The 14,537-nt window shown below is 40.2% G+C and overlaps 2 protein-coding genes and 1 pseudogene across 3 annotated transcripts; 2 read left to right on the forward strand and 1 right to left on the reverse strand.

The window, feature by feature from the left end:
• On the forward strand, positions 5,377–7,750 carry LOC104784765 (transcription factor bHLH121-like). 2 transcript variants are annotated; one of them, XM_010509847.1, is made up of 6 exons: positions 5,377–5,515; positions 6,191–6,312; positions 6,397–6,524; positions 6,741–7,205; positions 7,289–7,502; positions 7,606–7,750. In XM_010509847.1, the coding sequence occupies exons 2-5, from the start codon at positions 6,216–6,218 to the stop codon at positions 7,454–7,456; spliced, it is 858 nt and encodes a 285-aa protein (XP_010508149.1). In that variant the 5' UTR covers positions 5,377–5,515; positions 6,191–6,215; the 3' UTR covers positions 7,457–7,502; positions 7,606–7,750. The 2 variants fall into 2 exon arrangements, with proteins under 2 accessions (XP_010508149.1, XP_010508140.1); XM_010509838.1 differs by having other exon boundaries at positions 7,289–7,750.
• On the reverse strand, positions 8,018–9,369 carry LOC104705736 (annotated as a pseudogene).
• LOC104784781 (AP-5 complex subunit beta-1-like) lies at positions 9,575–13,388 on the forward strand. Its single transcript, XM_010509858.2, has 3 exons — positions 9,575–11,139; positions 11,332–11,771; positions 11,862–13,388. Exons 1-3 carry the CDS (start codon positions 9,706–9,708, stop codon positions 13,345–13,347), a joined length of 3,360 nt encoding a protein of 1,119 aa, XP_010508160.1. The 5' UTR covers positions 9,575–9,705; the 3' UTR covers positions 13,348–13,388.

A 14,537-nucleotide genomic window follows, 5' to 3' on the forward strand; every position in this document is an offset into this window, starting at 1 on the left:
TCACCCTTAACAACAGTCCCATTTGGGCCAGTAACCTCATTGATTGTATTCACCGCTTTTCTAGTGGCAGCCGCCCTATGAAAAGCTTTGTTGTTCTTGTCTCCAACCTGCAACCAATGCAGTTTCGACCTTTTCTTGAGGAATCTCTCCTCTAAAGAGGCAACATGGTCCCAACAAAGAAAAGCTTCGTTCTCCTCCTCCATAGATAATGCAGTGGGATTAGTAAAACAGAGTCGATGTCGATAAAACAGAGAAGGAGTGGACTTCCAGTAAGTGTCAACCATAGGCTTAAACTCATCCAGTGTAGTAAGAACATTGACAAAATTAAATGGACGACACTTTTGGATTGGTTCTACACTCTGCAACAGCAAACGACTACGCAAATGGTCTGAGCAACCCCATGCCTCAAACACCGAATAAGCTCGCGGGAACCGCTGAAGCCAAACATCATTCACTAATACCCTGTCCAGCTTCTTCATGATAGGATCATGATCTTGTTTATTCCACCAAGTGAACAACGGACCATATGAAGCAATATCTGTAAGCGAACAACAGCCCACCACAGACTGAAAATCCCGCATACCACGAGTAACCATTGGATTATCCTCCACCCGCGAATGTTCAGAAATATCTAGAGTGTCATTGAAATCCCCCATAAGCACCCACGGTCTAGTACAAATAATAGGTGAAACCGCATGATCCTTCAACTTTTGCCACAAAACCTTACGTTGCTCCACAGTATTGAACGCATACACAAAGGAACAGAAGAACTCTTTCGGTTGATCCACCAACTTAACCGAGCAAGTGATCAACTGTTCACTTTTGTAGAAAGGAGTCACACGCACATTATTCCTCCAGACAACCCACATACGACCTCGGGAATTAAACTCATAATTCGTCAACATCGACCAGTCTCGAAACATTTTCCCACCAATACGTTGAACATTTTTCTCTTGCACTCGAGTCTCTAACAAACAACCAAATTGGAAATCAGTCTCCCTTAACCACTTCTGTATCATGGAATGTTTTTATGTTTTGTTGAAGCCCCGAACATTCCAGAAGAACCCTGACATTTAAAAATATTTTTGGGAATGCTTCCTACTCTGACCCCTGGAGTAAACTCTAGAGGATTGATTAGCAGCTACTGATACCGCTTTATGTGCTGTTTTAGAGTCTCGAGGTAGAGAAGGACGAAGTGTAACCACCGACTTCTCCCTTCCATCCTTACCTCCCACCCTAGTAGGAGCCACAACGACTGTAGGAGGAACCAAATCAGGCACCGGTTGCGAGACCTGCTTCTCCAGCACCGTCTCCTCCACCAGTCCCTCTGCTTCACCAAGAACAGAATAAGTGTTTGATAGAATGGTATCCTCACTAGGCTGGATCCCTTCCTGACCCTTTCCCGGAATACGACCATGTTTTGAAGGAGTGATCCATTCCTGACCATAACCAACCTTCTCCGAAGTTATCAGAACGTTTCCAGTAGGAACCGGTGGAGGTGACCTTGATTGTGCCTCCGAAGCTCTAGGACCATCCCCGACCATCAGAATATTCCCGGAACAAACAACAGCTGGTACAGCAGGTGGCAAAACAACCTCCCCACTAGCTTCCACTACATCAGTACTAGCCGCTAAGAGACAAGTTGCAGTCAAGTGTCCCCATTTATGACAACTAGTACATCGCGGTGGCAACCATGGATAGCCATATTGAATGACAGTTTCAATCTCACCTTCTTCTTCCCCTCCACAAACATACTCTCGAGGAAGAACTTTCGTTAATTCAGCTTCAACCAACATCTGAGCTTCAGTAAAACTAACACAAGCTTCCGTTTTTGGATGAAACCGAATTGGCTTACCCACTGCGCTAAACAAATACTCTAAACCATTCTCAGTGAACATAGAGGGAGGAATATTCCTCAGTGTAACCCACAAAGGAATAGACTTCATCGCCGGTTGCGAGTCCGCTGCATACGGCGACCACTCGGAAATAATCATAGGGATATCCATGATATTCCACATGCCTCTATTCAAAACCCTGTTTCTCATGCTATCATTGCGGATCCAAAACTTCACTGTGGTTTCATTGACAGCATAAACCTCGATCAACGTAGACTTATCACCCAAACACCATATCTTATTGACGATCATGTGGATCTTGCCCACATGTGGCGCTTTTTGATTTAAAAAATTTCCAATGAGGAAATCTTCCCACAAGGGTTTTGCACCCACAAAAACCTCCTTTGGCACAACCACCTTCTCCTTTCCTTCAACCTCAACGACTTCAAAACTTTGCTTAGTGAAAACATGCTTCTTCGCCACCGTTAGAAAGGTGTGTTGCGACCGCTGAACCCCCTCTCCCTGCACAGGAGAGGAGCCCTCTCCATTCAGAGACAAATCTTTCTCCACACCCTGCCCCACCACACCAATTCACTGTGAATCCCCTATGCCCGGAGAAGCCTCCGGTGGCTCCATACCAGCATGAAAAAAGGGAAAAACCCTAGTCGCCCAAAAAATCGCCCTCTAAGTTATTTATGGAAACTATCAACTCGTAAATCCCTCGTTCTCTGGATTGAGTTATTTTTTTATATTATATTGCTCTCTTGGGAACTAAAGCAGATTGATGTGGTGAGATGAAGGATGAGAGGAATGGCTAAAGTCTCTTTGTTAGCATCTTGGCGATCATTTTTTAGTGAACACTACAAAGTGCGATTGGTCGATAGTCTCTCTGATCTCTTTGTCTGTGGGCACAACAATAAGAGTTTCATTCATTATGGCATCTACTTTCTATGTGATTGTCTCTCCCACTATGTGGAAGTCTGAATTTCCCTCTGTTCAGAAACAACCAAATGTCATCCTTGATGAGCGGGATCTCATCAAGCATGTAGCTAAAGAAAATATGACAAACAATTTAGGAGTTCGATTTAGTACTATAAAATTTGTAGAAGCCTATTGGGTCGGCCCATAAATAAAACCAGTTAAAAAAAAATACTATCACTTACGTATGGATAAAGGAATTTATCTACCTGTGGATAAAGGATAATAAATATTATCAAACAGGTATTATTGAAAAAGAAACAGTTATAAATATAAATTTCCCAACAAACATAATCATGCACATACATGCTGGTCTGATCGTATGTTTTGTTCCATGTTGTCATAACTGTTTTTGTCAATTGCTTATCGAAACTAGCAATTCTTCAAACTTAAACCATTTATAAATAAGAATAGCCTCATCATTCAAAACACAAGCATTGTCATAGTGAAATAATCAAACTAAAATTTACGTAAGTATTTCCGCGCATTGCACAACACAGGTAACTACTAATATTTACCCTTTCGACATTAAGAAGAGAGCCAATGTCACTGGATAGATATATCTTGGTATGTGTCTTACTTTTAAAGATCTTTTTGGCAATTTCTTTAAGTTCTTAGAAAATTCATTCCTAATTTTATTCATTGTGGATTTCCAATATTTTAGACCATTTGGTATCAAACTCTATTACAGATTCAAATATTTTCTTATAGTAGTAGAAATCTACATCAAGATATATTTCTGATTATTATGTTCAATGTAACTTTCCCTTAGCACAAACAACAACATCCATAAGACAATCTCACAACATCTAGGAAATGTGATCGTTTCCAATCAACAAAGAGATAATTCTTAGTTGACTTCATTTACAATAAAAATTCCTGACCAAATAAAAGATTATTTACTTAAATCGTAATATTTACGAAGAATTTAAGTCAAAATTATATCGATTACTTAACATGTAAAATTATACTTCATCTTAATTCTCATAAAACCTTATGTACTATACAATTTCACTGAATTTTGTAATTGTTACATCCTTGTTTTCTCGCAATATTCTAGTTTTAACCATTCAACAGGAATGTTTACTAAATATGTTATTATCGTGTGAAATGTTTGATTCACAATTTTTCTACTTGAACGGCTTGACCCATCTTATTTGCATCACTTGATTTTTCATTTGAAGTCTAAGTGTGACATGTCTGATCCGAGGCTAACCAGCTGATACGAGGTGACACGGTCAGATAGAGCAAAGTAGTAAAAATGATTGGTTAGAAGCTGCTTGAGGAGGGTTGGACGTGTCTGTATACAAATGGAGCTTCACAAGGGAACCCGGGGTTGGCTACGGCTGGGTGTGTGTTACGAGATGAGAATGGACACTGGCGTGGGGGATTTTTGTTGAATATTGGAGTATGCTCGGCCACTTTTGTGGAGCTATGGGGTGTCTATTACGGGCTCTTGATTGCATGGAGGAAGAGGATCACTCGGTTTGAGTTGGAGGTGGATTCAGAGTTGCTGGTTGGGTTCTTAAAGACAGGGATTGATGACGCTCATCTTTTGTCTTTCGTGGTACGCTTGTGCCATGGCGTCTTATCGAAGGACTGGATAGTCCATATCTCGCATATGTATAGAGAGACGAACTGTCTTGCGGATAGTTTAACTCGTTGTGCTTTTACTTTACCTATAAGTTTTAAATTTTTAGAGTCGTGTCCGCCGAGTTTAGAGTCTTTTGTAAACGATAATGGTCGAGGGACTATGGTTCTGAGGCTCATTCGTACTTGAGTTGTTTGTTTTTCTTTTAGTAAATTACAGGGGATAAAACCCCTTTCCATTACAAAAAAAAAAAATCGTCGATATGATTATTATTTTTTTTTTTGTTCAAATGTCGATATGATTATTAAGACTTATAATTTTGAACTTTGATAGAATTTTACTACATATACCATGGGGTTATTTTATCTTGGATATGATTATATTATCTTGGATATGATTTTACTATTACCGCAACATATATACTCTTAAGTAGACAATTAATAAGTGTCGCACTTAATTACGACGGTACTAGTTGGGAGAAAAATGAAGCACGGTGGATATGATTATTACAACGTTACAATGCATAGAGTACTATGACTTAGTGCTTACTGTCGTTTATGTCCGAAATTAGTATGACTTATTCCTTATTGATTTAATCATCAATATTCCTTATTGATTTTTCTGTAATAACAATCTCGACCATTCCATCTTTACTCGATTTCTGATTCTCCCAATAGTGTGTTATAATTTTGAACGTTGATGGAATTTTACTATAATCGCAACATATACCATTGGGTTATATTATTAGCTAGTCTTTGTAATCTATTTGCGCTTCCATACCTGGATCATATATCCATCGACTTCTTCTGTAAGAAGAGTAAGACTAATAATTGAATAATTTCACTGAAAGAAAAAACTATGCGGGTCTGTTTTGATAAATGCGAATAAATTGGAGGGCCAAAAGGAAAAACAAACAATTCCAGCTTTCTTCTTCTTGATTGAAATAAATTCTTAATTAAATAATCTTTTGGGGAAACAAGAGATAAGAGAGAAAAATATAAAAATGGCATAATGATGCTTCCCTCTTCTATGTGAGCAGGCAGAGAGAGAATCTTTCTTCGCCGGACCTTTGTCATCTCATAAGCTCATCGAAATCTCGCCGCCGACGTCGGTGAGTTTGTACAAATCTCTAATTTATTCTATAGAGATCGCTCCTGAATTGAGCCCCCCCCAATTCCATCGTCCTCCTTAGGGTTTCGATCATAATCCAGCTTAGATGCTTCGTTTAATCAAAACAAGCAATTGTTTTGATTTGAGGGTTTGAACTTAGCTCTAGTTCGTGAAAGTTTTGTTACTTCGTCTGGGGAAATCTCTGATGGACAAATTGAAGATTCCTTCGTTGTGTTCTTCAATTCAACAGCGTTTTTTTTCGTATCATTTTCGTAGATGTTAAAAAGTTTTTGATTTTTTTGGTAGATGTTATTGCCATTTTGGGATTAGTTCACTACAAAACCTTTATTTTCAGTTAGTGCATCTACAGACTTCGTGATGCAAAGTTTACAATATGTAGATTTGCTCTAGGAATTCAATCGTTAGAAGTGAGAACTAACTTGAAAGGGCTTAGTTAGGATTCTTACTGTTAAAAGATATGTTAAGTATGTAACCACGTTTGTCATATGAGACCCTGGCTATAGACTCGTAGAGGATCAGTTACCTTAAACCAAGGCTCAGTTGTGGTCATTTTGCTTTTGATCTGCTTCTATGGTGGATTTGTAATATTCTAAGATATTTCTTTCTTAGAGCGAGGTTGTAATATAGCGTTTTGAGTTTATTCGATGTTTTGCAGTTTGCACAGGGGGAAGGGGGAGGTCATGGATGTTTCTGCTAGGAAGTCGCAAAAGGCAGGCCGCGAGAAGTTGAGGAGGGAAAAGCTGAATGAGCATTTTGTTGAACTCGGAAATGTACTCGGTAAAAACTTAAAGGTGTTATTTGGATTTTAATAACATCAGATGATTCACTTCGATGATCCTCACATTTCTCTTCTGTTTGCAGATCCAGAGAGACCAAAGAATGACAAAGCCACGATCCTGACTAATACTGTTCAGTTGTTGAAAGAGCTCACCTCTGAAGTCAACAAACTGAAATCTGAGTACACAGCATTGACAGATGAGTCCCGCGAGGTTCATATCTTATTCCTTACTCTCTAGGTTTTCGTTTCAGAAACAATTAGATTAGCAGTCTTATGACATAGAGATTTAGATATGTACCTGTGTTCTGTCTATATCATAAGATTTCAACTCGACAGCGTATGTGACTGCTTATAGGACCTGTTTTTATCATCGATAGCAGCACTTGGAAATTTGCTGGTACTTGTATAACAACGTTTCTTTTTGTAGTTGACACAGGAGAAAAACGACCTGAGAGAAGAAAAGACAGCGCTGAAATCAGATATAGAGAATCTCAATCTCCAATACCAGCAGAGATTAAGGTCAATGTCTCCATGGGGAGCTGCAATGGATCACACAGTCATGATGGCTTCACCTCCGTCTTTTCCATACCCAATGCCTATGGCTATGCCTCCTGGGTCAATACCAATGCATCCATCAATGCCATCTTACACGTACTTTGAGAACCAGAATCCTAGCATGATCCCAGCTCCAAGTCCTACATACATGCCGTATATGCCTCCTAATACAGTCGTTGAACAACAATCCGTGCACATTCCACAGAACCCGCCGGGTAGCCGTTCTCGGGAACCTAGAGCAAAGGTTTCAAGAGAGAGCAGATCTGAGAAAGCAGAGGACTCTAACGAAGTTGCAACACAGCTCGAGTTAAAAACCCCTGGATCTACTTCTGATAAGGTAGAGAGAGTTTGAAACTAGAGATCTTCAATTTTTTGGATAATACTATCTTCACAGTTTTTTTGCAAAACTTTGTCTTGTAGGACACAGTGCAAAGACCAGAGAAGACGAAGAGATGTAAGAGGAACAACAACAACAACTCCACAGAAGAAAGTTCTCATTCTAGCAAATGTTCATCTTCCCCAAGCATCCGAGATCACAGTTCTTCCAGTAGCGTAGCTGGTGGCCAAAAACCTGACGATGCAAAATGACCCAAAGAATTGATGACGACGCACGAAACGGCAATGAGTATATGATGTGAGTACTAAATGCAGTCGCTGTTTAAACAGGCGTTTTGATGCACAGTGGGCGTTCTTTTTCCTTGGACAGTCATTTCTCAGCTAATTTTCATCCTTAATAGGTCAGCAATTTTAGGCCTGGGCAAGAACCGGAACAGAAGATCGTCTGCTTTAGTTCTAAAATTAAACTCGGCTGATTTTGTAATATCCAATGTCTGAACTCACTAATTTTGAAATTATATAAATTGAGACAAACTTATATTCCGATTATTAAAAGTCTGGACAAAAAGAATTACATTATGTGCAAAAGTACTAGATTATAGTTCATCATAAAAGTTACAACTTATAAGAGACAGAATTAATTGGGACGTTCTTGGACGCCCGAGTATATTAAGAAGAGTCTTGAAACTCAACAGAGGCCGATTTACATATTTATGATACACATCTTCTGTGTTGGCCAAAGCAATAGAAGACTGCTTGTAACATGCTATAAAGAATCATATAGAGCATCACGAGGATGGAGCAAATTGAATACGACTGTTGGAGTAAGGTAAAGAAAAACCAAATAATAATGGACTAGTCTTGTTCAAAAGAGACGAAAGAAAAGAAAACAGAGACTGAAGCAAGAAAGAAAATAAGGCATGTTAAACAGAAAAAATAAACCAAAGAGTCTATAGCTAAATAAGCTCGTTTGCCGGATTAGATGACTTCAGCTAAGGTTGGAACATAATAAGTGGACACAATTGGGCGACCATAGGGAGACTCCTCGAGATTCACAACAGCTTCTCCAAGATTCACTTCCTTCAAGCATCCATTCTCTCCAATGATGTAAGCCATTGTGTAGCTTTCAGATTCGTCTATATCAAAAACCACGGCCAGTTTCTTCTCTTCGTCAATGAAGAAACTCCCAGATTCAACCTCAAACATAAAATCCACACCAGTGTGTAGTTTCATATTAACTTTAAAGAAGTTACTCCACGACACCACATTAGGCTCAATCAAAGTTGTAACCCATATCTCCAAGGCATATGTATCCATGTTCTGATATAACGCCGCGAGTTTCTCTCCTTTGACATAAGATAGAATCCCGGTATCTTCAATATAATGCACAAACGGCAGGGGAAGAAACTGTCCAAAGCTCTCCGCCGTAAAATCAAAACATAGTAAATAGTCTCGTGGCTCTGGATAATCATCAGGTCCTTCGTATACTATTTTTTCTTTAGCGAAAAAGTAAGTGTTTCCTTTCAAAGACACGCCGCGATGATAAAACTCTATCTCCCAACCGGGAGTGATGCCAAGAACCCTCCATGAATTAGACCTTAAATCGAAGATTTCGAACTCAAGAAACTTGTGCTTAGCGTACGGGTCGTAATGATCCAAAAACCTCAATAGCTTGTGGTTACGGTCGTTGTCGTATCCGATAGCATACCTATCTAGTCTGTGGTAAGCGTTTAGAGGTTGGATCCACCTAGTTTGACACAAATACGGGTTCCAAACCACAAGGCTAGTGTTGTCCCTTGAGACGCATAACAATAACCCATCGCAATGAAAAACTTTAGATATATCAACTTGACTAATTATGTTACCTATCTCCTTTACCGATGGATCCACAAACTCTTTACCATAGAGATCGAACCTTATTGAACACAGCTTATAATTTCATCATCATGAACCCTAGAAACGGCTGCATTGCTTCTGCTTTACACAAAACCTCATCTTTAGATAAAGCGTTCCATTGTTTGCAAGTCGATCTCACTGCCCTCAGTGAAGTTATCGGAACCATAGAGAGTATTTTCCCTACCAATTCTTGTGGTAGATGGGACACCCTCGTCATTGTTTTCATCTTCTAATGAGATGATTGAGATCTAACAGAATTTAGCTCTTTATTTTCCTCTCTCTCTTTGCCCTGTTCTTGTTGCCTACTCTTCTTTGTGTATATATATAGAGAGACAAATGAGTTGAGTTAGGTTACGTGAAACGCAGTCGCTGTATAATTAGCGTTTTGATGCAACGTGAAACGCAGTCGTTTAAAGAAGATAATAGTATACGGGAAATAAAAAAATAAAATAATGAGTCATCAGGCAGCTTCGGTGAATTGTTCTCGGAGAGTTAATTACGACCGGCGACGAGGGGAGGGATAGTCTTATCTTCTTCGTCTTCATCTCTCAAATGACTTTTATTTTTCATTCTCTTCAGATTCAAATCCTAAATTCGATCGGAGAATGACCACGACGACGACGCCGGAGAAGACTCCGGCGAGACCTCTCTCTATCCAGGACTGGGACGTTCTCATCGACGACTTCCGAGACGACGGCGCTCCTCGCGACTGGTTCACTTCCGTTTTCCAGATTGATTCTCTGGCGGACTTGGCTCTCTCGTCTCTTCTCAAGAAAGACTTCCCTATCACTGTAAAGCTCTCAATCCTTGTCTTTCTAGACGAGTTTTCCCCGATTTTGTTTGATAAATGTGGTAACGATACCTTTGATCGATTCATCGATGTTCTCCGTACGATCGTGCAATCACCGACGGATGGATCGTCGGGATTGAAGGAGCAAGCTATGGTCTCTTTCACCTCTGTGCTTGTATCGATTGATTCTTTCTCTATAGGTCACGTCGAAGCTGTTGTTGATTTGCTTCTTGCTCTCGTGAATCGTCCTAACCACGGGTTTGATCGACAAGCTCGTGGCGTAGCGTGTGAGTGTTTACGTCAGCTTGAGAAAGCTTTTCCTGGTTTGTTATCTGATGTGGCTGGTCATCTTTGGTCGTTGTGTCAAGCGGAGAGAACTCACGCTGTGCAAGCTTACCTTCTTTTGTTCACTACGATTGTTTACAACGTGGTTCATCAGAAGCTTAAGGTTTCGCTTCTTAGTACCTCTGTACCTTTGGTGCCTTTTAATGCTCCTAATTGGATGCGTGATCAGAGTTTGGTTATGAGTCAAGGTCATCAAGGATTGGGGCCAGATCAGAAGGAGCTGAGACGAACGCTGGCTTTTATGTTGGAATCTCCGTATTTGTTTACGTCTTGTGCTATGATGGAGTTTATGGGTATGGTTGTGCCACTTGCATCTGCATTGGAGTTACAGGCTTCTATGCTCAGAGTTCAGTTCTTGGGGATGATTTATTCTTTTGATCCGATGCTTTGTCATGTTGTCTTGCTTATGTATACTCAGTTCCCTGATGCGTTTGAGGGACAAGAGAAAGAGATCATGAGACGTCTTATGCTATTTTCTAAGGAGACTCAGATCTATCTTGTTTTCCGTTTGCTTGCGCTGCATTGGTTAATGGGTTTTCTGAATAAGTTTATGTTGAGTGGGGAGCTTGAGAAGAGGAAATCTGTTCTTGAGATGGGTCAGAAGTTTCATCCTGTGGTTTTTGATCCACTCGCTTTGAAAGCGTTGAAGCTTGATCTTCTGGTACAATGCTCTGTTAGTTCCAACTCTTTGAGTGGAGGTGATAACAGCAAATCTTCTGGGGATTTGTTGCAGGAATGCTTGGTATCGGTTTCGGATTTCAAATGGTTGCCTCCATGGAGCTCAGAAACTGAACTAGCATTCCGCACTTTACACAAGTTTCTGATATGTTCATCTACACATTCCGACACTGACCCTTCCACCACTAGAAGTCTTATGGAATCTAGCCTCTTCCAAAACGTGCAGGTCTGTAACTATCTTTGCTTGCTTCTTGGTCTTACTTGATGGTAGTTCCTTTTGCTTGTTTTCAGAAAGAACGGTACTCTGTGGGCCTTTTTAGTTCTATATAACTTTAGTTCAAGAACCAATCTTTTGCTGATTCTGCTCTCAAATATACTCATTCCTTTATTTTGATTGACATCTATATATATACTTCAGGGGTTGCTGGTAGACATGACCTTGGAGTTTCAAATCTTGGTCCCTGTTATTGTGGCTTTTATTGAGCGGTTGATAAACTGTCACAAGCATCAGTGGTTAGGAGAGCGGTTTCTTCAGAAACTCGATGAGAAACTGCTTCCCAAACTTATGAAAAACAACTTATTAACAGCTTACTTCCCGCTTTTCCATCGGATAGCCGAGAATGATACAATACCTCCTTCTCGATTGATAGAGCTGCTTACGAAGTTTGTAATTTCACTTGTTGAGAAGCGGGGGTTTGATGTGCGGTTGAAATTTTGGGATCAAGGAACTGAAGTTCTTGGCATTTGTCGAACACTGATGAGTCACCATAAGAGCTCTAGATTATTTCGTGGACTCTCTCGCCTTCTTTCCCTCACATGTCTCTATTTCCCTGATCTGGAAGTCCGAGACAACGCTAGGTATGACCGTGACACAGACCAAACAAATCTTTCTAAAATCTATGAATTTGTGATGGCGTTGACCCAACCTCTTAAATTGGTGCATTGTAGGATATATTTGAGGATGCTGGTCTGTATACCAGGACAGAGAATTAAAAACATTTTGAAGCCCGCAGATGCTGTCTCTCCATCAACTCATTCTTCTACATTCTTTAGTGTTCAAAGTCCTCGTTTTCGTCATGATCCTAGCAAATCTCGGAACCTTTCAGCCTATATTCTTCTTGAACGGGTTACGCCCCTACTCGTGAAACAGTCATGGTCATTGTCTCTACCATCTCTAACTGTTGGAACTGATGGGTATAGCATTATAGAAAACAAAATCCAGGTAGATGAAGTTGAGCCGGATGACAGTCAAGAACTCCAGATTTTGCCAGAAGCTCGAAGAATTGAATTAGGAAAACCTACGTTAAGGGTAATGGACTCAAAGATTGGAGAGATTCTAGAAAGATTAAGAAGGTATTTCTCAGTGATTCCTGATTTTAAACACATGCCTGGAATTAAGGTTAGGATAACCTGTACTTTGAGATTGGATGCTGAACCATATAGCAGTGTATGGGGAAGTGAAACTCAGAATGTCGAGTTAGAGAAAGTTGACTCACCTCCTGCGATTTTTGCGAGCGTGCTCAAATTCTCATCGTCAGCTCCGTATGGCTCTATCCCCTCATGCCGCATACCTTTCCTTCTCGGTGAGCCTCATTCGAACAGCAATGTACCCAACGAAGAAGTTTCTTTAGACATCGTCCTGGTAGAAAACACGCTGAAAGAGGAGGAGAAAGATTGCTTGAGAGGAGGAGCACCTGTGACAGTGGAACTGGAACCTAGAGAACCTACACCAGGTTTGGTCGAGGTTTCAATGGAAGCAAATGCAGAAAATGGTCAGATGATTCAGGGAAAACTAGAGAGTGTCCCTGTGGGGATCGAAGACATGTTCCTAAAAGCTCTTGCTCCACCTGGCGAACCTGAAGATACAATGCCAAGCTACTACTCTGATCTATTCAGTGCTTTGTGGGAAGTGTGTGGTTCTTCATCCAGCACGGCGCACGAAACATTTGCACTTAAAGGAGGGAAAACCGCTGCAGCAGTCAGCGGGACTCGGTCAGTAAAACTGCTTGAAGTCCCAGCGGAAACTGTAATACAGGCCACCGAGCTTCGGTTAGCGCCTTTTGTGGTGGCTATCAGCGGAGACCAGCTTGTAAACATTGTAAGAGACGGAGGAATCATCGAGAACATTGTGTGGAAGGAAGAAGAAGAGGAAGGGAAAAACGCAAATGCAGAGCAGTCTTCATCATCCTCGGTGGGAATCCGAGGCCCTCTTCGTCTGACATACATTGGATATGGAGATGACCAAGAGGTTCCGATGACGAGGAGCAGAGGGAAAATGGGAAAGGTAAAGATGTTGATGTTTCTGCCGCCGAGATATCATCTGCTGTTTGAAATGGAAGTTGGGGAAGGATCCACATTGGTGCATATAAGAACAGATTATTGGCCTTGCTTGGCTTATGTTGATGATTATTTAGAAGCTTTGTTTCTGCACTAGGAGAGACTTTTCACTATTTTTTTTCATATTCTTTTTGCCCATGCCACCACCTACATAAAGCTACCCAAACGAACAAACACAAAAAAAAAAAATAATAAATAATAATAATAATAATAAAAAGTCTGAGGATGTTGTTTTGTTTTGATAAATTTGTATCTTTTCGGATAAAGAAGAAATTAGTAGAGCGTTTTGTGTTCTAATTTGATAAGCTATAAAATAATTAAACTAAAATTGAAAAAGGTCGAAAACGAATGAAAAGAGAAGCATGAAAGAAAAAAAAAGAAACTATTATGAAAGAACAAGCTATTAAACTATTAGTTAAGATTGGCGGTGTAGTCATCTTCTTGTTTCCTTTCGACAGGTTTAGTGTTAAACCTTGTTGGCTAGCTCCTTCCCTCTTCTTCCCTTTCATTTTGCTCTTGCTCTTGCTCTTGCTCTTGCTCTTCTTCTTATTCTCTCTCCTTTTGGGTCCTGCAGTTTGGTTAATTTGCGCTAAACTTGGAACATAGGAGCACTGATATTTTGTTCCTCCAAGATTCATTTCTTTCAAGAATCCATTCTCTCCAATGATGTAAGAAGAAGTAGTAGGATATAAATCGAAAACCACAGCGAGTTTCTTAGCCTCGTCAATGAAGAAACTGTATCTTTCATAATATTCGAGACCAACGGACGTCCCAATAATATTAACTAAGAAGGGGGTCCACGACACGGCAGTAGGCTCTATCTTAGAAGTAATCCAAATATTCACCGTGAATGTTTCATCGTTTTGAAAAAACAGTGCGAGTTTCTCTTCTTTGACACAAGACAACAGTACTGAGCCATCATTAAGATTCTCAAACGGCAGAGAAAGAAGTTGTCCAAATCTCTCTGTCGTAAAATCAAAACAGATTAAATATCCCCTTTTTCTAGTCAAAAAGTAAGTATTTCCATCCAACGTTGTGCCGGGCCAAGACAGGTATGTGTTCTCGTTGATATTTTTTAATACCCTCCATGAGTCAGACTTAAAATCGTAAATTTGGTAGTAGTAGTTCACTATATAAAAATACCTCAATATCTTGTGATTCTTGTTCTTGTCGCATCCAAGAGCATACTTGGGTTCTACTTTTGTCTTTTTGTCTGGTTTTTCCTAGGTACGGGTTCCAAACAATAAGACATGACTTGTCCGTTGTGACGCATAACAATAAGCCATC

The sequence above is a fragment of the Camelina sativa genome, chromosome 1, assembly GCF_000633955.1.
Source record: "Camelina sativa cultivar DH55 chromosome 1, Cs, whole genome shotgun sequence".
Taxonomy (NCBI): Eukaryota; Viridiplantae; Streptophyta; class Magnoliopsida; order Brassicales; family Brassicaceae; genus Camelina; species Camelina sativa.